This window comes from Pleurodeles waltl, chromosome 8, assembly GCF_031143425.1.
Source record: "Pleurodeles waltl isolate 20211129_DDA chromosome 8, aPleWal1.hap1.20221129, whole genome shotgun sequence".
In the NCBI taxonomy this organism is placed as follows: Eukaryota; Metazoa; Chordata; class Amphibia; order Caudata; family Salamandridae; genus Pleurodeles; species Pleurodeles waltl.
Window position 1 is genome coordinate 1,518,201,371 of NC_090447.1, and position 26,618 is coordinate 1,518,227,988.

The 26,618-nt window shown below is 44.4% G+C and overlaps 1 protein-coding gene across 1 annotated transcript in view; it reads right to left on the minus strand.

Moving 5' to 3' along the window:
- The window catches only part of LOC138248857 (zinc finger protein 271-like), a 102,886-nt gene that overhangs the window by 40,941 nt on the left and 35,327 nt on the right, over positions 1-26,618 (minus strand). Inside the window, exons 3-4 of the mRNA XM_069202815.1 lie at positions 6,604-6,705; positions 405-506 (exon numbers count right to left, since the gene is read on the minus strand). Of these exons, the coding sequence (XP_069058916.1) occupies positions 405-506; positions 6,604-6,705 (204 nt within the window). The remainder of the gene's footprint in view (positions 1-404; positions 507-6,603; positions 6,706-26,618) is intronic.

Sequence of the window (26,618 nt, forward strand, 5' to 3'; positions counted from 1 at the left end):
GCTGACTGTCCTTGATTCTTTTTTTAAATCTTTTACATAAATTCATAAAATCGTATCAGCAGCGACAAGCTTTGTGATCTCTAGGCATTAGTGGATACCTTCCTCCATGTTGTCAGACAACCATTTTGCTCTCTTTCTTCTGCCAACTACACACACTATTTGTTGCTGGGTTGGTCCGGGATTCTTACTGTTTATGGTAGATGGGACTTGGTGAAAACCCTTTAGTCCCTGCTGAGCCCCGGCCTCAACTTACTATTATATTTATGTCAGCTCATCTGGACCAGTGGCCTAATATTATTAATGTAAAATTAGTGTCACTTCAAATTGAGATCTAATCTCATTGGTCTCTGACTATTGAGATTGGTTCCAGATGTTTTGTGTTTCTAGGTAGAAAGAACACTTACCTGCTGTGCAGGGTGTATTTTTAAATTTGTTTGTGTCCAGATCAGCTGTAGGATAGGCTTCTTCTTTGATGCACTTTGGGATCATCACTGTGGTAAAGTCTTCTGCAATAATAGAAACAACAAAGTCTGATTTCAGTCAGTGACAGGTGCTGAAGATAGAGCTCCTTGGGCTTCTTTCACCTCCCAGCTCACCTCAGTGCATCATTGCTTTCGTATGGTGTACAAATTATTCACAGATATTCATAAACTGTAGAATGGAGTAGTAAGTTACTCAGCTCTAATGTGTGACCTAGGCAAAAGAAAGAACAACAACGCAAACAAGTTGTAGAAAGATACCTGTCACACTCAGGCCTGGCGTCTGAATCTAGACAACAGTGGGTAGCAAACATTTGGACAGATCTCCATGTAGTACCTTTACAAATGCCTAAAATGGGGGAATTCCTAACCAGAGCAGCAGTGACTACTTTCCCCTTTGTAAAGTGTGCAACTGGTAAATATGGTAATGATCTAAATGTCTTGATACAGTAGTAACAATTGACACTATCAATCTTGCTAGAATCTGTTTGGAGGAGGCTATTCCTGTGTACACAACTCCATAATTAACACAGAGTGTCTGCCCCTATTGATCACTTGAGCCTTTTCTAGGTAATAACATAACCTGGAGAAGTAGAATTATAGAAAAAAAAAAATCAGTAAGGAAACCGCCTTCTTAGTGAGAAAATCCGAAATGACCCTATGAGAAACTAACAGTCAGTCCATGATGATACTTTATTATTATGGAAAATTGTGTGAGTTTCATAAGTGACACACAGACTGAAGCTCTCTCAGTATTTTGGCCAATGTACCAGGCACCAGAATACAATATTTCAGAAAGGATGTTGCTGATCAAAGTTATGTATAGGTTGAAAAGACTAGATCCATTAATTTAGATAGACCAGCGGGACATGACTCCTGCCTAAGATGGAGGATGACTCATTTGTGTGGTGCTGGCGTCCTCTACACTATCCAACAGAACCTGGTGTTCTATCCTGCCCAATAAACCTCAGACACCCACAAAGACCTGCTGCCAAGACCTGAGTGTTCAACCCTCCGGAAGAACAGTCAGTGAGAGTGCGTCAATAACCTGAGGAGCCGCAGCAAGCACTGGAGCCTACTGAGTACGTCTCAGTGGAAATTTTCATTCTGCTTGATGTAAGTTAAGAAATTTGGCGACTTCCATTACTTTTTTAATGCGGAGTTCCTACCAAATTCTGCCAGTCGTTGCAGGGTGGAATTCTTTCCCTATTTGAACAATGGAAACACGAGGCCCATACAATGATTTTCAGTTGCAAGGAAGCCTTCTGCCACAATTTTCTAAAGCAAACGATTGCAGTCAGAGGACTGCTTCCCGAGTAGGTTTTCTACTGGAGAAGCAGCAAAATCCAAACGGCTTTCAAGTCGGTATTCTACCTGAACAGAAGGTTCATGTAGTTTTTTAGTGCAAAACATATTTTGTTGACTTTTTATTTTCAAAAGGAAGGAAGAGCCACAGAGAGTCAAAACTTCCTCTCCTTATCCAAAAGGCTCCCCCACTGCTTTGTCCATCCCTTGGTCACTTGTCCTTTGGATTTGGAGGGAAAAAGATCACTCTGTCTGCAATCCCTGCTCTATATATCACTGGAGTTTAAGGATTGTTTTGTGAGAAATCAAGTAAATTAAGGATACGTTTGTTGTTTGATAGAGAGCATGAACCAGTATTTTATTTTTTACCTTTTCTGTTTTTTGTTCCCTAACATTTGATTGTGGATAGGCTACAGTTGCAGTAGGGGCCTATTTTGCATTATATTTTTTCCATTTTCTTTCTAGGAGAAAAAGTTTGCACAATTTTGGGATGGCTAGGGGCCTAGTTTCAAGGTGCCTTTTCTCCATTTTATGTGTGCGGTTTGCGAATTTCACACTGTTTTGCTTATTTTTAAGTCAAGCCTAGACAGCGCTTCCATGTTCTTTTCAAGACATGTTGTATATAGTTTGTGGGCTTACAGCTCACCCACTGCTTTTCATTTGTTCATTTCAGTGCTCTTTAAAAATCCTTGCTTCCAAGTGGGTAATCTTTCCTATTTGTGCCTCCTTTTTGTCAATTGTTCACTCCCACTTAGCAGTGCCCCATTATTTGTAGACTACAATTTGTGTGCATTTGGGCTTGTTTCTACGCTCTGTTTTTTCCCTTTGTTTCTGCACAGTGGCATGGGAAGCCTCTTCTTTCGCACAACTGCACCCTCTTCCATTCGATTTTGAGCGCAATAGAAAATAGGCATTTAAATCTTCTTGCCTCTCTTATCAGCACAGCGCTTGCTTTCATGTTTCATCATCATGCACCTTTTATTTTATCAGCATGACACCCAACAGTTCGTCATCGGCACTGCAAGGACTTCAGTATGTAAAGCCTTGGGCCCCAGGAGCCTCCACGCATGCGCCTCCTGATTTTTTCTTACCCTGTCATCGGCGTCTTTGATTTTCCCATCCACTGCTTATTTCATCCTGCCAATTCTGTCCAGCACTGCTCTGTCAGGTTAAAAGGTCATATAACATCACGGATATTGTGTTTTTAGAAATATCTATGGTTAAAGAGGTAGTGTGTGAGTTGGGAAGTTAATGGGTAGAAATTAAACACTGACATATCTCCTCTGAATTCTACAAACTGCATAGGTGCATGTACTGCTGAAAAACTTTCTGAAGCTTGCCTAAACAGTTTGCTTCAGATTTTTAATTTGATGCAAAAGCGATAAAAGCACGATACTCTGGAGAAGACACATCCATGTCTACTTAAACTTAAGTGGTTTAATGCTGCGTCACCCTGCTCCCACCCCCCCAAAATGGAAATAAATAAATCATTGGGACCCCCTTAGGAATTTTAATAATTATTCAGGTGAGTTTACAATGTTTTAATATGTCTAGACTTATTTATGCATTGCAGTTAAGTTCTGGTACCTTTTTAAAAATGCAATAAACATTTTCTACCTAAAACAAAGCACTATTATCTGCATAATCCTTCTTTTGGCCAGGGCCTGGTGCCCATCCAGGGATCACTTGAGGCCTCCCTAGCAGGGCCCACCCTCCAGTTTGAAGACCCCTTATTAAACAAACATGCACACAAGAAGTGTGGTGCCGACTATATTAACACTGGATGATTAAACTTCTTGATGGTAACTTTGAACACAGTGCGTGGGCTCCAAATAAAAGCTGCACACACCATTTTATTGCATTTTTATAAAACATATCACGTTTTTCTAGTGTGAAAGGTTGGGACAGACTGCAAATGAGGAGTGAATGGCTTAGGAGTTGTGACGTGTGGTGCGAGCACCGGCATCCTTGCTGTTTATGATACCTAGAGGTGCATGTCATCAGCGGAGTGCTCGTCTTCTCGCCAGTCTCTGCCCAGTGTTTAATGCCTCACCACTTTCCTCCTCCGAGGGGGGCCTGTAATGGAACCAAAAGGGCTTGTGTACAGGGCCACCTCTAGATGCTCACGAGGGGCGATGCGCAAGGCTGCCTGGGTTGTGGTCTCAAGACAGATGGGTTGTGTATTTGCTGGTTTTACAATGATTTGTGACCTTGGGTACCGTCGGATACATTGGGTCCTACTGTGTTTTTAATTGTTTATCTTCAGTGCTTGAGGTGCTCCTGTATTTTTTAACTGTTTGAACCCCACACCTGCCCTCCCATTCGCTCCCACCATATTGCAATGGCAATAGCTCACCAATTAGCGAGACCTATTAGCTTTGCCAGTGCTTGTTCTGTTTGGGTCCTAGACTGCCCACGGGCCATGGTCAGCCAGCACTTGGCATTAGGTGTAAATAAAAAACGTTTCCTGTGCTATATTGTTTTTTAAACATCTATTGATTTATAGATGGCCAGGGATTCAATTCAAAAATTAAATTTTTCTGCAAAGTGGTAAAGTAACATTTTAAGTCTTGGGATGTTTGTGCTTGGAAAATTGTTAAAGTTGACTTAATTTTCATTTTTGACATTGCTGAATTAACACTAGTGCTTTTTTCTTTGTTGACCATGCCTCTTTTCTTTGCTGGTGCATTGGCCATTTTTTGTGTCGTGTGTGTGCTTGCCATAGACAACCATTTTGTCTTTCTTCTGGGCCTACTTTGTTCTCTATGCCATGTGGCAGGGAATGCATTTAGTGTAACCAGTGTGTTTTTGCCATGGGCCTCCCTCCATGTGTTCTTTGTTGTCCATACTTTCTTGTTTGTTGTTGTGACAGATGACTGACAAAGGAACAGACTGAGCTTCAAAGAAAAAAAAAAAATTTGAGCATAATCTAGCCACCTTTAGGCAGATTGCAGAGGTAAAGGCATTGATGAATGTGCTGTGCTCTAACAGAGCTGAGCCAGTGTTCCTCAAATTGAAGCAACCCTTCTAAGAAAGGGCAATAATGCTGATAAAATATTACCAATGACAATTAAAGGCCAAGGTGCTAAGTCATATATAACTAGACCGATAACCCAAAAGAGGGGTGGGGAGGGGTCCATCTACAATCAGAAACTGGGTAAGCCTGTTGCTCATCCCTGTACATAGTAAAGTTGTTTCTGTTTCATCTACTTTACAAGTCAGCATTACCGAGGGTCATACACTTCTCTATTTAAAAAAAAAATAGAGAAAAAACCAAGCAGTAGCACAGCGCGCAGTGAAGCACGAAGTCTATTTGTAATGAGCCACTATAAGGACATGTTTCAAAGTACTCTAACACGTCCTCTTTTTAAATACCATGCACTCAGCCTCAGGGCTAGTAATGCCCATTAGGGGGTGACCTACTAGTATTTAGAAGGAAGGTTTAGGTCTGTCAAACAGGTTCATTTTGACAGGCTGGGATTCCAGTTTTACAACTGCAATAGCCAGGCTACAATAGTAGGCCTGCAATCAGGTTTTCACTGGCACTGTAGTGGGTGACACATTCGTTGCCACGGCCCACTAGAGGCATTAACTTACATGCCCTGGTACACAAGGTACCGTATACTACGTATATCTGGGTAAATTAAGTATGCCAATTAGGAGGTTTACCAATTTTCACAGGTTATAATGGGTCACAACATATGTTTAGGGCCTTGTTAGCAGACCCCAAGTGCATACAGTCAAAAACACTGCAAAGAAGCTAGCACAAAATATAGGAACACACAAACAGGGGCATTTTTCTACATTGCCATTTTGAAAATACATAACTGAGAAAAAGTTTGGATACTCTGCATGGAAAAGGCTAACACTTACAAAATATACATGAAAGCACTTGAACTCAGAATAAACAGAGGACATTTCTTAAAATATTGTTTCCCGCTGGCACAAGAAAGGTGTATATACACATGACTAAGGACTCTGCCTCTCTGGTTGCCACTTTTTCATTTAACAGAAGCAGTGCCTCAAGCCCTTCACCATGTTGTAAGTGAAATGGTTTAACTCTTGAAAGCATGTTGTATTGTACATGCACCCTTTTGCCTTCACAGAAACCTTTGATAAAACCACCTTATAAAAGGCAGTAGTACAGTTAGAGGTGCCCACTTTCTCTTTTTTATGTGCCTTAATGTGCAGCTGGGTGGTATACGTGGAGAGCCTGGGCCAAAAGAAAAACTTTTGTTAATATTCCAGAATACTAATTAGAGAATATTTTTGTAGCTTTCTAAAACATGCAACTTCAATGATATATTGCAGCCATGAAAATGGGAATGTTTTTAAAACTCTATAATCCCTTTTGAAAAATTCTATATGCAAATTTAATTCACTAATTTATTTGCTTAATGTATTCCTCTAACACTTATATGCTGTCTTTTGCTGATGATCATTGATTCTTTATTTAAATCATCTATACAAATTCATAGAATCGTATGAGCAGGGACATGCTTTGTGATCTCTAGGCATTAGTGGATACCTTCCTCCATGTTGTCAGACAGCCCTTTTGCTCTCTCTCTTCTGCCAATTACACACACTATTTGTTGCTGGGTTGGTCCGGGATTCTTACTGTTTATGGTAGATAGAACTTGGTAGAAGGACTTGCAGTGCCCCAGCCTCAACTTATTATATTTATGTCAGCTCATCTGGATCAGTGGCCTAATATTAATGTTAAATTAGTGTCACTCCAAATTGAGATCTAATCTCATTGGTCTCTGACTACTGAGATTGATTCCAGATTTTTGAGATTCTATTTAGAAAGAAGGCTTACCTGCTGTGCAGAGCGTGTTTTTAAATTCCTTTGTGTCCTGACCAGCTGTAGGATAGGCCTCTTCTTTGATGTGCTCTGAGATCATCACTGTGGTAAAGACTTCTGCAATAACAGAAACAACAAAAAATAGTTTTCGTCAGTGACAGGAGCTGAAGATAGGACTCCTTTAGCCTCTTTCACCTCCCATCTCACCTCAGTGCATCATTGCTTTTGTATGGTGTACCAATTATTCAGTCATTCACAGATATTCCTAAACTGTAGAATAGACTAGCGACTCCAAGCTCAAATGTGTGATCCAGGCAGAACAACAACGCAAACAAGTTGTAGAAAGACGCCTGTCACACTCATGCATCTGTCCTGGCGTCTGAATCCAGACAACAGTGGGTAGCAAACATTTGGACAGATCTCCATGTGGTACCTTTGCAAATGCCTAAAACGGACGCATTTCTAACCAGAGCAGCAGCGACTACTTTCCCCTTTGTAAAGTGGGCCACTGGTTAATATGGCGATAATCTAAATGTCTTCATATAGTAGTAACAATACAAGAGACTATCAATCTTGCTAGAATCTGTTTGAAGGAGGCTAGTCTTTTGTACAGAGATGTCTGCCCCTATGGATAACTTTAGGGTTTTCTAGGTAATAACATAAGGTGCATAAAGACCTTTCTGCTGCAAAAGTGGAATTGTAGAAAAAAACAGTAAGAAAACAGCTGAGTCAGAAATGACTAAGGGTCAGTCCATGATGATACTTTATTATTATGAAAAATTATGTAAGTTTCATAAGAGACACACAGACTGAAGCTCACTCACTATTCTGGGTAATGACCCAAGCACCAGAATGCACCATTTCAGAAAACATTTTGCCAATCAATGTTATGTATAGGTCCAAAAGAGTAGATCCATTAATTTAGAGACACTAGAGGGACATGGCACCCATCTAAGATGAAGGATAACTCCCTGTTGTGGTGGTGCAATCCTCTACATGACCAAACAGAATCTGGTGTTTTATCCTGCCCAATAAACCTCAGACACCCACAAAGACGTGCTGCCAAGCCCGAAAGTTCAATCCCATAAAGAACGGGCAGCAAGAGTTTGGCAGTGACCCGAGGAGCCACATCGAGGAGTGGGGCTTATTGAATATGACTGGGCATAAATGTTCATTCCGCTTGATGTAATATGAGGAATGTGGAGACTCTGTATTACTCTTTTATAATGGACTTCCTGTCAAAATCTGCCAGTCGTCGCACGTGGAATTTTTTCCCCGTTTGAGCAATGGGAATGCGATGCTGCAGCATCGAGCTGACGAGTGAGATTTGGCATCCCCTCGAATGAATTCCGGTCACTAGGAAGCCTTCCGCAGCAATTTTCTTTTTTGTTTTGGAATTCTTTGTATTACTTTTCAAGGTAAAGTAAAAGCATAAACAAGAAATAAATAAAAAAAAGCAGCAGGCATAAAAAAGGCAAGACATACAGATATGTTGATATAAAGCCAGTTAAAATTTCTAATGCGAACTATTGTGGTCATAGTACTGCTTCTCAAGTAGATTTTCTACTAGAGAGAAACACATTTTTATTTTACTATTTTATTTCTCTTTAACAGGAAGGAAGAGCCACAGAGACTCTAACTTCATTTTCCTATCCAAAAAGCTTGTCCCACTGCTTTGTCCACCCTTTGGTCACTTTTCTTTTGGATTTGGAGGGGAAAGGATCACTCTTTGTCTGTAATCCTTGCTATATGTACCAACTGAAGTTTAGGGATGTTTTTGCGAGAAATCAAATAAGTTGTAGAACTTTTGGATACGTTTGCTTTTTGATGGAGAGCATGCACCACTATTTGTTTACCTTTTTTTCTTAATTTTTAAAAATTTTGATTGTGGGTAGCCTGGAATTGCAGTAAGGCGTATTTTGCATTCTCTTTTTCCATTTTTTTTTCCAAGGGAAAAGTTTTCACATTTTTTGAAGGACTGGAAGCCTGGTTTTACAATACGTTTTCTCCATTTTTTTGTGCGCCGTTTGCAAATTTTGCACTATTTTGCTAATTTTGCCTGTCTGGGGCCTAGTCTGCCCAAGGGACATGTACAGCCGGCACTGGGCACAAAAAACCTTTTTCTGTGCTATATGTTTTTAAAACATCTATTGATTTATGGATGGCCTTGGATTAAATAGAAAATGTGCTTTTTTCTAATTTACGCTTTTCTGCAAAATGGTGAGGTAACTTTTTATGTCTTGGGATGTTTGTGGTTGGGGAATGTTTAAAGTTGGGTTAATTTTCATTTTTGGCATTGCTGAATTACCAGTAGTGGTTTCTTCTTTGCTGACCATGCATCCTTTCTTTTCTGGAGAATTTGCCAGGTTTTTGTGGCCAGTGTGTGTGTATTTGCCATAGACAACTATTTTGTTTTTCTTCTAGGCCTACTTTGTTCTCTATCCCATGTGCAGGGCGGCCACTTAGAGTAGCCAGTGCGCTTTTGCCACAGGCCTCCATGTGTTCTTTGTTGTCCCGACCTTCTTGTTTGTTTTTGCGATCATGTGGCCAGTGTACATTTTGTAAGGCGACTTAGGAGTGACTTACTAGTATTCAAAAGGAGGGTTTAGGCCTGTCAAACAGGCTTATTTTGGCAAGCTGGGATTGCAGTTTTAGAACTGCAAAAGACAGGCTACAATGGTACCTGCAATCAGGTTCTCCCTGTCACTGTAGTGAGTGACACGTTTTGTGTGGTCAATGTGAATGCTCCTCATAGGCCTGCGTATTTTCTTTATTGCCCAAGCCTTCGCCAATGGTGGCCATGTGGCAGGGCAGCCATTTTGTGCAGTCGCTGTGTTTTTGCCATGGGTCTCCGTGTGTTCTTTGTTATCCATACTTCTTCCTTGTTGCTGTGAACATGTGGCCGTAGGGCATTTTGTGTAGCCAGCTCGTAAATCCTTTTCTTCCATTTTTCAAAGCCATTTTCTAGGGGCACGGACAGAGAAGGCCTATGTCTTTTTTTGTTCATTTTTTCTATTTTCCCTGATATGACTTTAATGTGCTTCAGGAGAATTGTAGTACATTGTTTTTGTATGCATTTTCCAATTTCCCTGCGCCTCCTTGACTCCCATAGGATTTCTCATAGTCCCTAGACACCAGCAATAATTTTTTTCCAATAATAAGATGTTTTCTCTTCACCCTCTGCCTGCCATAGGTGTCTTGCAAGCCATAAGAACATACCAGCAATAATTTTGTAAGGATTATTTAATTTTCTTTGCACCCTCTGTCTCCCATAGGAGTCTCATAGGTGCACACCAGATTATCCCCAATTTCCCCTGCACCCCCACCTGCCATAGGTTCTAGTTTCATAGACAACAGCCACACACCAGCAATAATTTTGTGAGAATTATTAAATTTTCCGCTGCATCCCCTGCTTGCCATAGGAGTCTCACACGCCATAGGCACAGCAATACTTTTTTAAGGATTATCCCATTGTCTCCCCGACCCCCTGCATGCCACAGGAATCTTATTGGCCTTAGATGCACATAAAGAAGTAACCTTTTAAATCAGTAGGTTTTTGAAATATTAAGATTATGCATGGATACACTATGGTTAAAAATTTGTGATAACCTCAATAAATTACATTTCTTTAGATTCAAACTGCAAATGCCACGTTTCACTGAGTTTTTTTCTTGTTTGCTTTTACATGTGCAAGACTCAAGAGACATCATACACAGTACTGACAGACAGAAAGCCGGCAGTGACACCACCCAAGCCCTCCTCTGCTTCTGCTTGTGCCAGAAGTGGTAACTGCCAGAGCTAAGAAAGAATTTGAGAATGGCCCCAAAGAAGGGTGTTCGCGTTAAGAAAGTGGCCAGCAAGGAGAAAAAGAATGTTGGCACCAGTGGTGTGCCACCAACATCTTTTTCAGGAAGCACAATGTACCAGCTGCACCCTCCTCTTGGCAGCAAAAGCTGGGAGCAGCACTCCTGCGTCAACAGCACCACCCCAACTCAAGGCTGAGTTTAAGCAGCGATGCAGCCACTGCACTCATGGTGACGAGCAGAGGGTCCGAATTGGATTCATCTCAGGCACAAATTAGACAAATCATCACAGGAAAGTGGGTAACAGGAACCGCAGCCAGCAAAAGTTCTTCCTGATGTAGGAGCAGAATAAGAGGTTGAGCTTCCTGCTGAGCAAAATGTTGCTCTTCAACAATTGGCTTCATGATCTCCAACAAGAAAAAGAAAGGGTACTCTACCATCTTCTCCAAGCCTCCTTCTAATGATCTGGACATGGACTGGACCCCGGCCGAGTCTGAGACCTACCCCTTGAGACAAGGGAAAAGAACAGTTCTTGAAAGCCTTAAAATTATAGGAAGTGATAGTGATGACGATGAGCCAGTGATTGTCAGCATGGAGGGTGGCTCAGAGGACACCAAGATGACCACTCCTATTCAACCTGTTCAGAGGGATATGGCTACACCACAACCGCAGGCTTCCATATTTGTAAGACCCCCGCCGACCACTTTTGAAGTACACCCCACAGAGCAGCAAAGACACAGCCACCTACCTCTCGTACTTTAGGCACTGGCATACTAAAAAGTTATCCTCCCCAGTTTAGGACTTCTTTATGATTAGCAAGCAAAAGGCTGACTTTGAAATATGTTCCATTTGCCACACAGGTCTTTGTTGAGGTAAGCCAGGTTCACTCTATGGTACTGTAGGCCAAGCACCCCATCTAAGAAAACATTACGCAATCCGGTGTGATGAGCACCTTAAAAAGAGAGCTTCTGGTAGTGGTGATGAGTGAGGGAACGCTGCTGAGTTCACAGTGATAGAAGAAGGTGGTGATGAGGAAAAAGAGGATGACAGCATTACACAAAGAAGCCCTCTCCCCTGATGGGTGCCAGTTACCACCTGCATCAACAACCTTCAAATAGCACAAGACTCAGATGCAAATACTGTTGCATACAGTGATTTCTGCAAGACGCACTTTGAGTCTACCACCTCCTGGTTCTCTCCAGAAGTCGCCCATGCCAGTGGAACTACAAAAGGAAAAAAGTCCAAGCTACTAGTATGGGTATGTTTATGCAGGAAGGTCACTATGAATGCAACCACTCAACAGCACATTTGTACAATGAAAAGCTCGCTAAAATGTTAGTGCTGGACCGCCTCCCTTTTTTGTGGAAGGAGTGGGATTTATAGAATTTGTGGCTGCCATCTATTGAAATGGATGGTTCCCAGTCGGACCTATTTTTGCCAGCGTTGCTGTTCCAGCACTCCATCATGATGAGCAGCAATTGGTTGGCCAAGCTATGTAGCAGAGTGCTGTTCACCCTATCCACCTGACACATGTGGACCAGTTGTCAAGCATCTTATTACATGTGTATCACTGCACACTGGACCTCTTTTGTGGTGGTTAGGCAATAGCTATCTGCAGGTCTTTTAAGGGCAGCAACATACAACAATGTTCGCAATCAAGAAATACCATACAGCTGTAAACATCTTTAAAGAGTTTACCAACAAGGTGTTTGAATAGCTTCGACCCGGAGGTCTCAGAACTGGAATTGTTGCCAAGGATAATGGCAGCAATATGGTAATCGCCATGGCAGATGGAGGATATTTCAGGGTCCTGTGCTTGGCGCACTGCATCAACCTCATTGTGCAGGACTTTCTCAAAAAGGAAACATAGTCAGCAACATACTGTCCACTTGCCAAATAATCTGCACTAACTTCAGTCATTCTTTTAAATCCCCTAAGAAGTTGAGGATCATTTAGTGTGCTAATAGAGCACCAGTAAAGGCCCTCACACAGGAGGTCCCAACACTTTGGAACTCTGCCTACAACAGTAATGTCTGCTTGAGCAGCGCAGGCCAATCACCGACAATGTCTTTGAAAAAGGGGGCAATGGAACTAGGAAAAGCATGACAATAGCGATGGACAAAAGGGGGCAAGTCGAGTGCCTGTCACAAATGCTACTTCCTTTTGAGGTTTCACACTGGAAGTCAATAAGGGGGACAGTTTGATGAACCAAGCAGTATGTGAACGAAGAGGCATATGAGTTGGTTCAGAGCTTAATCCTCCACATGGCAGTTAATCCATTGCTGCAAAGAAAGATCATGTCCTCCAAAGAGTATATCTGTGCCACAACACTTGATCCACAGTACAAACACTGGCCACTTTCATTCCCTTTTCAGAAGGGGATGTTTCACTTTACTAGACATAGTGCCTGATTTAGATCTGGGCAGAGGGAATACTCATTCATAAATGTGACCGTCCACGTATTACAATCCCACTATATCCTATGGGGATCGTAATTTCGGGTGGGATATCTAGCTTGTCCGGTTCTGATGCCTCAAAACAAGGCAAGATTGGCCATGATTAAACAGAACAAACACTTCATGTCACAAGATTACACTGTTCCTGAAAGTACAGGAAGAGGATGAGGGCAACTGGTCAGACTCAAGTGCGTTAGCTGATGAACTTCTGGGTGAACCCCTTGAGTTTTTAGGACAAACTCTACTTCCCAGACTAAGTAGCCCACAACAGAACTTGCATACATATTGTCAAACTTCTTTGACAAAAAAAAATACAAATATAGGACCATTTATATATTTGGTATCTGGGTTACGCTGCCCCATTTAGAAACATGTATGGAGTGGACCAGTGAACACACAAGAAGCCTTCATCCACTTAAATGACACGAAGACAATTCCTCCCATCTCCATCCTTTTTTGATTTTCAAGCCGGGCTGAAAATAAAGATCATCATTAATTATACAAGAATGCCCTTTCATGGAAAAAGAGCTACAATAGGCAAATGTGCACTAAACCTGGAACAGCTAACTATTGCACTATTGAGTGACATACTGAGTAACTGATGAGTCATGTGGTGGCTGTGAAGGTGTTGTAGATAATTTTAGTCTTGATTTGTAAGGTTTGGGTCTGGGGGATGACTCTGCCTGAATGCTTGCTTTCACATTTCACTACAATTACTTACATGGTCATTTTGTGTACTTGTTTTTTTCAGGTTCTTCAGAGACCAGTTTAATTACCAAAAGTACACAAAGAGTTCAAATTCTTTTGCTTTTCTTGTTAATCAACACTACAGGTCTTTCTATTTTGGGTCGGACTAGGGACAGGCGTTGAGACAGGACTTCCACAACAGCCAGATAAAGAAGTTAGGAACAATGCCTATCTACATCAATAGGAAACTGTCATTCTAGGCCCGCCCTAACCCAGCATAAGTCTTTATGCTCTCTCTCCTGGTCTCCGGCCTGTCCCCATTATAAGGGAGTTGCCTCCTATGCTGTCACCTGGGCCCCCTATTGGCACACCCCTGGCACACAGATAAGTCCCTTGTAAAAGGTACCAGTGGTACCAAGGGCCCTGTGACCAGGGAAGGTCTATAAAGGCTGCAGCATGTGTTGTGCCACCCTTAGGGACTTCTCACCTAACACATGCACACTGCCATTGCAAATTGTGTGTGTTGGTGGGGAGAAAACTGCAAAGTCGACATGGCATCCCCCTCAGGGTGCCATGCACACAAAATACTGCCTGTGGCATAGGTAAGTCACCCCTCTAGCAGGCCTTATAGCCCTAAGGCAAGTGCACTATACCACAGGTGAGGGCATAGCTGCATGAGCAATATGCCCCTACAGTGTCTAAGTCCATCCTTAGACATTGTAAGTACAGTGTGGCCATATTAAGTATATGGCCTGGTAGTTTGTCAAAAACGAACTCCACAGCTCCATAATGGCTATACTGAATACTGGGAAGTTTGGTATCGAACTTCTCAGAATAATAAACCCACACTGATGCCAGTGTTGGTTTTATTAAACAATGCACACAGAGGGCATCTTAGAGATGCCCCCTGTATTTTACCCAATCCTTCAGTGCAGGACTGACTGGTCTGTGCCAGCCTGCTGCTGAGAGATGAGTTTCTGACCCCCTGGGGTGAGGGCCTTTGTGCCCTCTGAGGCCAGAAACAAAGCCTGCGCTGTGTGGAGGTGCTTCACACCTCCCCCATGCAGGAACTGTAACACCTAGCAGTGAGCCTCAAAGGCCCAGGCTTCGTCTTACAATGCCCCATGGCACTCCAGCTAGTGGAGATGCCCGCCCCTGGACACAGCCCCCACTTTTAGCGGCAAGTCCAGGGAAGATAATGAGAAAAACAAGTAGGAGTCACCCACCAGTCAGGACAGCCCCTAAGGTGTCCGGAGCTGAGGTGACCCCTGCCTCTAGAAATCCTCCAGCTTGATTTTGGAGTATTCTTCCCATAGGAATAGGGATGTGCCCCCCTCCCCTCAGGAAGGAAGGCACAGGGAGGGTGTAGCCACCCTCAAGGACAGTAGCCATTGGCTACTGCCCCCCAGACCTAAATAAAACCCCTAAATTTAGTATTTAGGGGCACCCAAGAACCTAGGAAATCAGATTCCTACAACCTGAAACAAGAAGACGGACTGCTGACCTACAAAGCCCTGCAGAGACGATGGAAGACGACAACTGCTTTGGCCCCAGCCCTACCGGCCTGTCTCCTGACTCGAAAACCTGCAAACCAGCGACGCATCCAACAGGGACCAGCGACCTCTGAAGCCTCAGAGGACTGCCCTGAACCCAAGAACCAAGAAACTCCCGTGAGCAGCGGCTCTGCTCAACAACCTGCAACAAACTTGCAACTTTTCTACAACTTTAAAGACCTCACTCTTCCCGCCGGAAGCGTGAGACTTCACACTCTGCACCCGACGCTCCCGGCTCGAGATCCAGAGAACCAACACCACAGGAAGGACTCCCTGGTGTCTGGGACCCTGTGAGTAGCCCGAGACGACCCCCCTGGATGCCCACAGCAATGCCTGCAGAGAGAATCCAGAGGCTCCCCCTGACCGCGACTGCCTGTAACAAGGGACCCGACGCCTGGACCAAGTACTGCACCTGCAGCCCCCAGGACCAGAAGGAACCGAACTTCAGTGCAGGAGTGACCCCCCCCAGGCGACCTCTGCCTAGCCCAGGTGGTGGCTGGCCCAAGAAGCCCCCCTGTGCCCTGTCTGCACCGCTAGAGTGACCCCTGGGTCCCTCCATTGAAACCAATACAAAACCTGACACCTGCTTTGCACACTGCACCCGGCCGCCTCTGTGCTGCTGAGGGTGTGTTTTGTGTGCCTACTTGTGTCCCCCTAGTGCTCTACAAAACCTCCCTGGTCTGCCCCCCGAGGACGCAGGTACTTACCTGCTGGCAGACTGGAACCGGAGCACCCCTGTTCTCCATAGGCGCCTATGTGTTTTGGGCACCTCTTTGACCTCTGCACCTGACCGGCCCTGAGCTGCTGGTGTGGTAACCTTGGGGTTGCCTTGAACCACCAATGGTGGGCTGCCTTTGCCCAGGAACTTAGACTTGTAAGTGTCTTACTTACCTCACAATCTAACCAATACTTACCTCCCTGAGGAACTGTTGATTTAAGCATGTCTACATTTAAAATAGCTTATTGCCATTTTAACAAAAACTGTATATGTTATTGCTCTAATTCAAAGTTCCTAACTTACCTATGTGGAGTACCTTACATTTTATGCATTTACTTCAAACTTGAACTTGTGGTTCTAAAAATAAATTAAGAAAATATTTTTTTCTATATAAAAACGATTTACCTGGAGTTAAGTTTTTGTGTGTGTGTTCCTCATTTATTGTCTGTGTGTTTACAACAAATGCTTAACACTACCCTCTGATAAGCCTACTGCTCAACCACACTACCACAGAATAGAGCATTAGTATTATCTAATTGTGCCACTATCACCCCTTGGACTCTGTGCACACTATCTCTTACTTTGAGATAGTATATACAGAGCCAACTTCCTACATGTTTGAAAATACAATGAACAGCATGGCTCTGGTCATTAAATGCAGTGACCATGTGTATGTTTACTGCCTTGGGCCGTTTATTAATCCACTGTGTCAAGAGGGATTCTCGTAGGGTGTTACGAATTCTGTTTTGGGCTTTGGAAAGAACCTTCTGTAGAACCTCTGTAGAAAGCATTGCTCAACTGACTCCAGTCCTTGCATGAAAATACGGTTGATGCTGCAGTTCAGTCGTACTCTAGTCATCTCCCCCAATGGGATTGCACTGATTTGGGTGGAAGTGTGTGCACTGAGTGTGCATAGTACCGAGTTGCACGCTGTGGGTTTTCTATAGAGTTTGGACATGATCTTATTAACTTCATGGTACAGGGTGAGATCCAGGAAATCAATCTGCTTTTTACTTGTGTGTTGGGTGAGGCGTATGTTATAATCATTACAGCTGAGGTGCTCGTAAAGCTGTTGGAAGTTTTCGGTGCTTCCTGTCCAGATGATGATAATATCTATGTACCTACCCCAGTATAGAATGTGGTCAGTAAGACCATATGGGCAAGATGTCCATAAGTGGTGTTCCTCAAAGTGGCCCACGTACAGATTGGCGTATGATGGTGAGAATTTAGCTCCCATGGCAACCCCCTGTATCTGCTTGTACCAATTGCCATCGTGGAGGAACACATTGTTCTCTAAGACCAATCTGGTCAGTTCGATCAGCATTTCAGTGTGTTCAAATAATACCGGAGAGTGAGGCGGTAAGTGCAGAGATTCCTTTTTCCAATGGAATGCAAGTGTAAAGAACGACAACATCTAGTGTAGCAAACAAGCAATCAGATGTCTAATGAATGTCTTCTAGCTGACTCAGTAGGTGCTAAGGGCCAGATGTAGCAAAGGTTTTTCCCCATTCTGTGTCTATGGGAAAAAGTGTTTGTACATATGGCCCTTAGTGTCACGAATATAAGATGTTAAGGCTTGAACCAATGGTTGGAGGTATAAGTCAATGAACTCCGAGATGTGTTCAGGGGGGAGCCTAGGCCAGATATGATGGGCCATCCTGATGGGAAAGGACCTGCTTTGTGTACTTTTGGTAAGATGTATATACAAAACAAAGATCCCGCCAAAATGTCAGTTTGTCACTAATATTGTTAGTGATGGGGGTGAGAGGGCAGCAGCTGAGTTTGGCATACGCCTGGCAATCTTCAAGTTACCTGTTGATCTCACTGATGTAGTCATTATGATTCATGATGACAAAGTTTCCTCCTTTGTCAGCCTCTCTAATGACTATGCTAGTGTCACTGCTAAGCTCCTTGAGTGCTCTGAACTCATTGTTAAGGTTAGATACTATGGGCCATATGTACGAAAGCTTTTTCCCATAGACACAGAATGGGTAAAATCCTTTGGTACATCTGGCCCTTTGTTTCTACTCCTAGGGTTATGTGTGTCCTCCAGTTGGTAAAAGTCGTTTGTGACTGCCTTATAGAAGATATCTATTGAATTATCAGAGGAGAACGTAGGCACAAAGGTGGATTTGGGTCTGAGTCCACAGTCTAAGTCCAGGTTGGGAGTGATGTCGAGATGTGCTAGCAATTGTCCCAAGGATGGTGGATCTGTCTGTTCCAAGGACATCAATAAGTGTATGTCCTGAATGTTCTTAATGGTTCTATTACTAGCGGGTGTAAGGGGTGAAGGAGGGCCGGCAAAATTTTTTTTTTTTCTTGGAAGTGTTTTTTGAGTTTGAAACGTCTGACAAACTGGAAAATGTCAACATGTATTTGTGCAAAGTTAGGGGATGAAGTAGGGCAAAAACCTAGCCCCAACTGTAAGATCTTTATTTGTTCATCTGTCAGTTGTCGATCAGACAGATTGATAATTTGTACATCTTTAATCACATTGTCGGGTACATTACACAAAGTATTGGCAGTGCTCATTAATTTCTCCGATTACATGTCACTGATCTTATTGTCATCCTTTCTCCTGATTTTGCTATCCCTACTCTTCCGGTCTCGTCTTGTCTTATGGTGTTTCCCCCAATTTGCTGTAGTTCTGTCTCTGGCCTCATCTGAACCTCGCTAGCTCTTCTAAAAAAAATGCCGGTGTACCCCCCTGTCGTTAAGTCCTGTGTCCCTGTTGTACTTTCAAGAGCTTCGCTCCCCCCACTGGAAATGTTGGACATGTCAGTCGCACTGGCTGAGGTCATACCGGAGAGCCCTCCCATGGAATCTGATTGTGTATGCCCCAGTATTTTAATGTCGTCGTATTTTTGGGCAAAAGTGAAGATCCTCCCGTTACGCTAGTTACCCTCATCCCTTCTGAGTTTCTTAAATTACTTGTCTTTAATAAACAGCAGATAATCAGGAAGAACATTTTTCAAAATTCTGTAGTTTTTCTCAGTAACCTCTGGTAGATTTAGGCACCTGATTTCTTGTTCTAGTTTTTAAATGTCTACTAGTAGGATCTCCCTTCTCCTCTCAGCATGTTTGATCAGGATATTGATCATGCCGAATGATGACGAAAGTACTAAAGCCTCCCACCCCCATAGGAGGTCATTATCAAGATCGTCAAAGGATGGGAAAATGATAACGTGTAACCCCCCCGGGAATCTGTTTTAGTTCTAGGTATCTTTTTAATGTGGTGGCATCCCACCATTTAGACAACTCTTGTTTCTTCAGTCTCTCCAACCTCATAAACTTCTGGTGAGTCCCTCTTGTCCTGGGTTGGACTCTCTGACCTCTGTTGTGTTCCTGAAAAAAGGTTCTGCTGCTAACTTATCCCTATCATCCTCAAATAGATCTATGATGTCCAGTCACAATGTGTAACGCACAGAACAAATATTAAACAAACACAACAAATATCTTATTAACAATATCTTTTCTGTGTTCAGACAATATGTATGCAAAGAGGGAGTGCACCTCACCACAGGCAGTAGACAAGAAAGTTGTGGATGTTGTGTTTCCGTTTCATTGACTGAATATAATTGATGCCTTGGGATTGAGATCCTTTGTTCTTCCGTCGATTATAACAGTAATGTCAAAGGTTACTCGCAAGAACAAATGTGAGCGTTTTGGGGCACAACTTTGCGTGGCTACAGCATGTATGTGTGAATAAACACATGACTGAAGAAAGGTGTGAGCATGCAGTCATTCCAGCGCCTGAGCCTCAATCAAGGGGAGGATTAAACATTGTGCGCTCTACTGGTATTAGTATCGCATTTCTCAATAAACAGTTAAGCAAACAACAGTTGTTTATGTTTATTTGGGCATTAACCTAGTCGAAGAGCCAGGTCTAAAGCTTCTCAGAGGGGGATGTCCGGGGGTGGGGTGGCAGGTCATTCCAGTCTCTTGCAGAGATGTAAGAGAAGGTGTGTCCACCACAGTGGCTACTACGTATGTGGAGGAGTGTTTGCAAGGGTGATAAAGGCAGAGCAGAGGCGCTTGGGGGGTTGGTGGAACTTCAGACGTTGGTTAATGTAAGAGGGTCCGAGGTCGTGGAAAGCCTTGTAAGCGAGGGTGAGGATCTTGAATTAGCATCTCTTCTGGATGGGAAGCCAATGGAGGTTCCTCAGGTGAGGGGTGATGTGAATGCGTCTGGGGAGGTCCAGGACAAGTTGGGCTGCCGTGTTCTGAATGGTCTGCAGTCTTCTGAGTAGTTGACTGAAGATGCCGGCATGGAGGGCGTTGCCGTAGTCGAAGCGGCTGCTGACAAGGGCTTGAGTGACGGTCTTCCTGGTTTCAGTGAGGATCCATTTGAAGATTCTGTGGAGCATGCAGAGGGTGTGGAAGCAGGAGGAGAAGAGTGTGTTGACCTGATGTTTCATGGTCAGTTAGCTGTTGAGGACGATCCCTAGGTTACAAGCTTGTTTTGTAGAGGCAGGGCTAGATTCGATTTGGGTTGACCACCAGCTGTTATCCCAGGCGGAGGTGTTGCTCCTGAAGAGGAGTACTTCAGTTTTGGTGGAGTTCAGCTTGAGGTGATTACCTCTTATCCAGTTGGCTACATAGGTCATGGCGTTGGAGAAGTTGGTTTTGGCGCTGGTCGGGTCATCAGTGAGGGAGAGAATAAGTTGCGTATAGTCAGCATAGGAGATGATGATGTGATGGGATCTGACAAGGGTGGGGCTGATTCTTGGGGTATGCCGCATATGATGTATTTGGGTGCTGAAGTGAAGGGGGGCAGCTGGATGCTTTCGGTGCATCCTGTAAAGAAGGAGGCGAGCTACTAAAGAGCGTCTTCTATTATTTTTAAGTTGTGGAGTCTGTTTTTGAGGGTTTTGTGGGTGACTGTGTCAAAAGCTGCAGAGAGGTTGAGTAGGACCAGAGCAGCCGTTTCTCTGCGGTCGAGGAGTCTTTTGATGTCTGCGGCGGCGATTAGAGCAGTCTGTGCTGTGGTTTGCACGGAATCCTGACTGTGAGGTGTTCAGAAGGTGGTTCTGTCCTAGGAAGGTGGTGAGTTGGAGGTTGATGGCTTTCTCCAGAACACTGGACAGGAAGGGGAGGAGAGAGATTGGATGGTAGTTTTTAAAGTCACAGGGTGGGTGGAGGGTTTCTTCAGGAGGAGGCTGGCGTCTGCATGTTTTCAGTTGTCTGGGAGGGCTGCAGTGGAGATGGAGGCATTGATGATGCTGGTGAGGTGTATGCTGATCGGATTGGTTCTCAGGTTGTAGAGGTGGTGGGGGAACCGGAGTGGATGGAGGTTATGATGGCTGAGGTGGTTGAGGTTGTGAGCGGGGTCCAGGTGGTACTGGTCTCGCTGACGTTAGCCTGTTGGTTCAGGTTCCCAGGGTTGCAGGTAGCTGGTTGAGAGTTGAGTGTGTGGTAGATGTTAACGATCTTGTTGTGGAAGAAATCCAAGAGGGTGTTGCAGAGTTCTTGGGAGGGATGAACGGTGTTCTCTGTGGCTGTCGGGTTGGAAAAATCTTTGACTATTTTGAAAAGTTCCTTGGTGTGGTTGCTGCTGAGTCAATGCGGGTGGGCTAGGGCTGCTTTTTTGGCCTGGTGGCAGTCAGCGGGGTTCTTGGTGTTGTTCCATCACTTCTCGAGTTGGTAACATTTGCGATTCGCGGTCTGGAGCTCTGTGGTGAACCAGTTTGCTTGTTTGGAGGTCCTGTTGGTTTTTGCTGGTTTCAGTGGGGCCACCATGTTGGTGCAGTAGGTGTTCCAGGACAAGAGGTTATGAACTGCTTGGTTGAGGTCAGTAGTGGCTTTGGGGTGGGAGGAGGAGAGGGCCTTTGTCCTTCGGATTTTGGTGACCTTGGTACAGGACCGGTGGGAGGAAATTGGTTGCTTGAAGGTGGTGTGCTGGGCTTCTGTGATGGTGATGTACACAATGGTGTATTCGGTCCAGGTGAGTTTGGTGGTGTGGCTGAACTTGATTCTGTTGCTGGAGGTGAAGATGGTGTTGAGTGTGTGGCCGGGGTTGTGAGTGGGTACGGTGACCAGTTGGTTGAGACCAATGTTATTGAGGCTTTCTAGGAGGTTGGTGGTGTTGGTGGCGTTAAAGTGGAGGTTACTGTCACCAAGTAGGATGTAGTGCTGGGAGTCAATGGCTAAGGAGGTGATGAGGTTGGAGATGTTGTTGCAGAAGGGGGCGAAGGGTCCAGGAGGTCTGTAGGCGAGGGTGCCTCTTATTGTGGTCTTTGGGTTAGGTTGAAGTACAAAGTTGAGGTATTCCCTGAGCGCATGAGGTCGTCATTAGTGATGGAGCATCTTATGGTGTCTTTGAAAATTATGGCGATTCCTCCACCTTGCTTGCTGGATTGGTTGTGTCAAGTTAGATAATGTGGTACTCTGGGGCCAAAGGACTGTTTGCACTTGGTACCTGAACTTTCTTCCTTCCACAACAGATGTGATGATAATGTGCTGCTCATCAACTTGATGAATGTTGTGTTTGTTTTCATCTCACCTTTCCCCCCCAACTTCTTATTTCCAATCCATTCATAAAATCCCTAATTATCTTTCCCCAGCTTGTGTGATCTATTGAGTTGTGACTTCATAATTTATTTACAATATAAACAGATCACACACTTGGTGGAGCGGATGTGGTTAGAGCGACACATTAGGAAGCTGTCTTTTTATGTTGTATACCAATGTAGGAGCACACCCTGCAAAACGCCCAGGCGACCCTGGTTGGTTTACAGGGGCTTACTTTAATAATCCCAAGTGCTCTATTTACGATAATCTGGTCAAGCAGCTTCGGTTTATCAGAGGGGAGTGTTGAGCATTTGTTGTACACACATAGTCAATAAATGAGGCACATACTAAAATAACAGATTTTTATATATAATTAGACACCAAGAACATCGATATTGGGTAAGTACTTTAGGCACCATAGATTTTACAAGAAAACAAAAAAGTAACAGATCTGTCAGATTTGAGGCATGAGCTTCAAACACTGTAATGTTATCATGTGGGAGAAACACACACTGCATAGGCATACTTGAAAACGTTTTTAGAAATGTCTTCTAAGGCTTAGGGGCCAAGGTCCAAGAAACCACCAGCAGTTTGATTTTACCTGCCCTTTTACGCCCGGGTGCAGAGGTACTGGTCACATTGGTAGCCTTAAGCGCTACGTGTTAAAGTCTACGGAAGAAGTACCTGCAAAAGAAAGGCCACAAGTGGGGACTTTGGGATAAGTCCAGCAGAACCCAAAGGGAGGCTCGGCTCTTGAGGATCTATGGAGCACAGGGACCCAGGTGGTTTACGTCAGTACAGGCCTCGAAAAATGTACTCGACGACTCACTATTGCGAGTCATTTTTCATCATGCCGTGCTATTTTTAAGTGCCTCCTCGCCCCTTCTTGCGAGTTTATAATGAACAGGTGTTCAGTTTAGACAGAAAGTAAAGGAGGAATAAAGACCCCTTTAAATCTTGTCATGTTGTCACATTTGCTCTGTGTTAAGAGACAGAGGTCAAAAGTCAGTTTGTCTTGCAATTAATTTCCCTTCTCAATGCAGAGTTCCAGGATTTTGTAAGGTGAGCTTCTCTGACCTGCTGTAAAAATAGTTATTTAAATGTTGTTTATTAGGAAAAACATGACACCGTACAGTCTTTCATTTCATAGTAAGTCAGCTGTAAAAACATTTCAAAATATATTTCAGTAGTTTCAAAAGCCCATTTTTTGTACTTATGTGTGATGAATAAAATAATATACAAGGATAAAAACAAATCACAACTCTTTACTTAGAGATGTGCAAAAGAGATATGTTTTCTGAAACCCAATTGTCACAGATTATTGGTAATACTCTATATAGTTTTAGCAGTAAAGCTGCATGTTAGTTGGAAGGTTTTTGGACATTTCTTGAAAATGTATTGTCTGTAAATGACATTGCGCTACCACATCATGCTTAAGTAATATATTTATTAAGTGTTTAAACATAGACTGAGTAACACCCCTGCCTTGATGGCAATGCTATTAGTAAACTAAGGGGCAAGTCATGGATCATCTGTCCCCTATATGTGGGCTAGATTCCTATTATACATGGAGCAAACATTTTGTCTATTTAATCAAACAGAGTTTTTTTAAGCAGCAAAAAAGCTGAGCTCACATATTTGAAGGTGCACTTGTATGTGAGAATGAAGCAAAAGTTGAATCTGTAAACTAATTGTCTGGGATCACACAATCTGAGACCCGTGTACGGGTCAAGTACATTACAGTTAGGTCGAGAAGTTTATTTAAGTTACTCAACCCACAGGTCTAGTAAAAAATTTATAATTTTTCGAGGCCTGTTAGTAGTACTCAAAGTACAGCCCGAGGGACACTGGTGGCCCACCGGACCTTTCCATGCGAACCCTGTCCAGAAAACAGCAAGCAGATACAGCAGCCATTTTGCCTGTGTCCGTTCCTCATGGACCACATTAAAAATGAAACAAAGTAACAACTGATCACGTTAAGGAAATTAGTGTCTATCTGCTCACTTGCACCCCCCTCACCCCTTCCTGCTCAATGACATCACTTACTTGCGGCCAGCAGTGCAATAGGTTTTTTAAAAGGGCATGCGGTTTACTGGCTTTCTCCTTTCCAGCCCAGTCTTACCTGTCCTCAGCATTTCCTCGTCGCCCATTTTTAGCTCCACATCTGTGCATTTTTGCCAACTCTGCCTCACCACCGGATTCAGCCAGAATTCAGACTGACTTCTCCTCAGTCCATACGTCACTTACAGCGATGCTTCTAACCTGATCCACACTGAGCTCCTCTGAAGACTAGCTGCCTGCATAAGGACACTTTACAGAGGAAGGGCAACTCACACACATCACCAAAGATCTGCTGTTGGTGTTTAGTTTAACCCCTTCCCCGCCACGGACGTAATGGTTACGTCCATGGCAGCGCCCGTGTGGCGCCATGGACGTAACCATTACGTCCTGAATGCTGCCCTGGAGAGAAGCGCTAGCGCTCCTCCCGAGGGCCGCCCCCCCACCCCCCTAGGTCAGGGGAATCCCTTCCCCTTCAACCCCCGACCCCCCCCCCCACCCCCCGTGACGTCAGCGCGCGAGCGCGCGCTGACAATCACACAACCTCCCCCATCGCGCTGGAAGCAGAGCTTCCAGCGCGATCGAAAGAGAAATGCTCAGCATTTCTCTTTCGATCACGTGGGGGAGGCCCGGAGGGGCTTCAAAGGGAAGGAAATGTATTTCCTTCCCTTTGAAGTCTCTCCGAGGGTTTCAAAAGCCGGATTGCTTGCAATCCGGCTTTTGAAACCCCACTAGACACCAGGGATTTTTTTTTTTTTTTATATGAAATTGACAGAAGGGAGCGACCCCTTGGGCAAGGGTCGCTCCCAGGGGGTCATTTTTTTTTAAGGCCTTTTCTGCCCCCCCTGGGGGCAGATCGGCCTATTATTAGGCCGATCTGCCCCCAGTGGGGGCAGAAACCTCTAGACACCAGGGATACATTTTTTTTTTTTTTTTAAATTTGTTTTCTTTTGTTTTTTAGGTGTGGGATGCGACCCCTTAGGCAAGGGTCGCTCCCATAGGGGGAAATTATATTTAGGCCATTTCTGCCCCCTTTGGGGGCAGATTGGCTTATTTTTATGAGGCCAATCTGCCCCCAAGGGGGGCAGAAACCACTAGACACCAGGGAGTTTTTTTTGTTTGTTTGTTTTTCACGTAAGGGGAGCGACCCCTTAGGCAAGGGTCGTTCCCTTGGGGGGCAAATTTATTTTAGGCCATTTCTGCCCCCCATGGGGGCAGATCAGCCTATTTTTATTAGGCCGATCTGCCCCCACGGGGGGCAGAAACCACTAGGCACCAGGGATTTTTGTTGTTGTTGTGTTTTACAGATGGGGAGCGTCCCCTTAGGCAAGGGTCGCTCCCCTGGAGGGGCAAATTGTATTTAGGCCATTTCTGCCCGCTTTGGGGGCAGATCGGCCGATTTTAGGTCAATCTGCCCCCAAGGGGGGCAGAAACCACTAGGCACCAGGGATCATTTTTTTGCGCCGTCACGCAAAGGGAGCGACCTTGTAGGCAAGGGTCGCTCCCCGGGGGGGTGGGGGGGCAAATTTATTTTAGGCCATTTCTGCCCCCCTGGGGGCAGATCGGCCTATTGGTATTAGGCCGATCTGCCCCCGGGGGGGGGGCAGAAACCTTTAGGCGCCAGGGCACATTTTTTTTTGTGTGGTTTTTTTTTGTTTGTTTGTTTTTTTAGAGATGGGGAGCGACGCATTAGGCAAGGGTCGCTCCCCTGGGGGGCAAATTGTATTTAGACCATTTCTGCCCCCCTTGGGGGCAGATTGGCCGATTGTAGGTCAATCTGCCCCCAAGGGGGGCAGAAACCACTAGGCACCAGGGATCTTTTTTTTGCGCAGTCACGCAAGGGGAGCGACCTTGCAGGCAAGGGTCGCTCCCCGGGGAGTGTGGGGGGGGCAAATTTATTTTAGGCCATTTCTGCCCCCCTGGGGGCAGATCGGCCTATTTGTATTAGGCCGATCTGCCCCCGGGGGGGGGGCAGAAACCTTTAGGCGCCAGGGCAATTTTTTTTTGTGTGGGTTTTTTTTTTGTTTGTTTGTTTTTGTAGAGATGGGGAGCGACCCATTAGGCAAGGGTCGCTCCCCTGGGGGGCAAATTGTATTTAGACCATTTCTGCCCCCCTTGGGGGCAGATTGGCCGATTGTAGGTCAATCTGCCCCCAAGAGGGGCAGAAACCACTAGGCACCGGGGATTTTTTTTTTGGCACCAATGTCACGCAAGGGGGGGCGACCCCATAGGCAAGGGTCGCTCC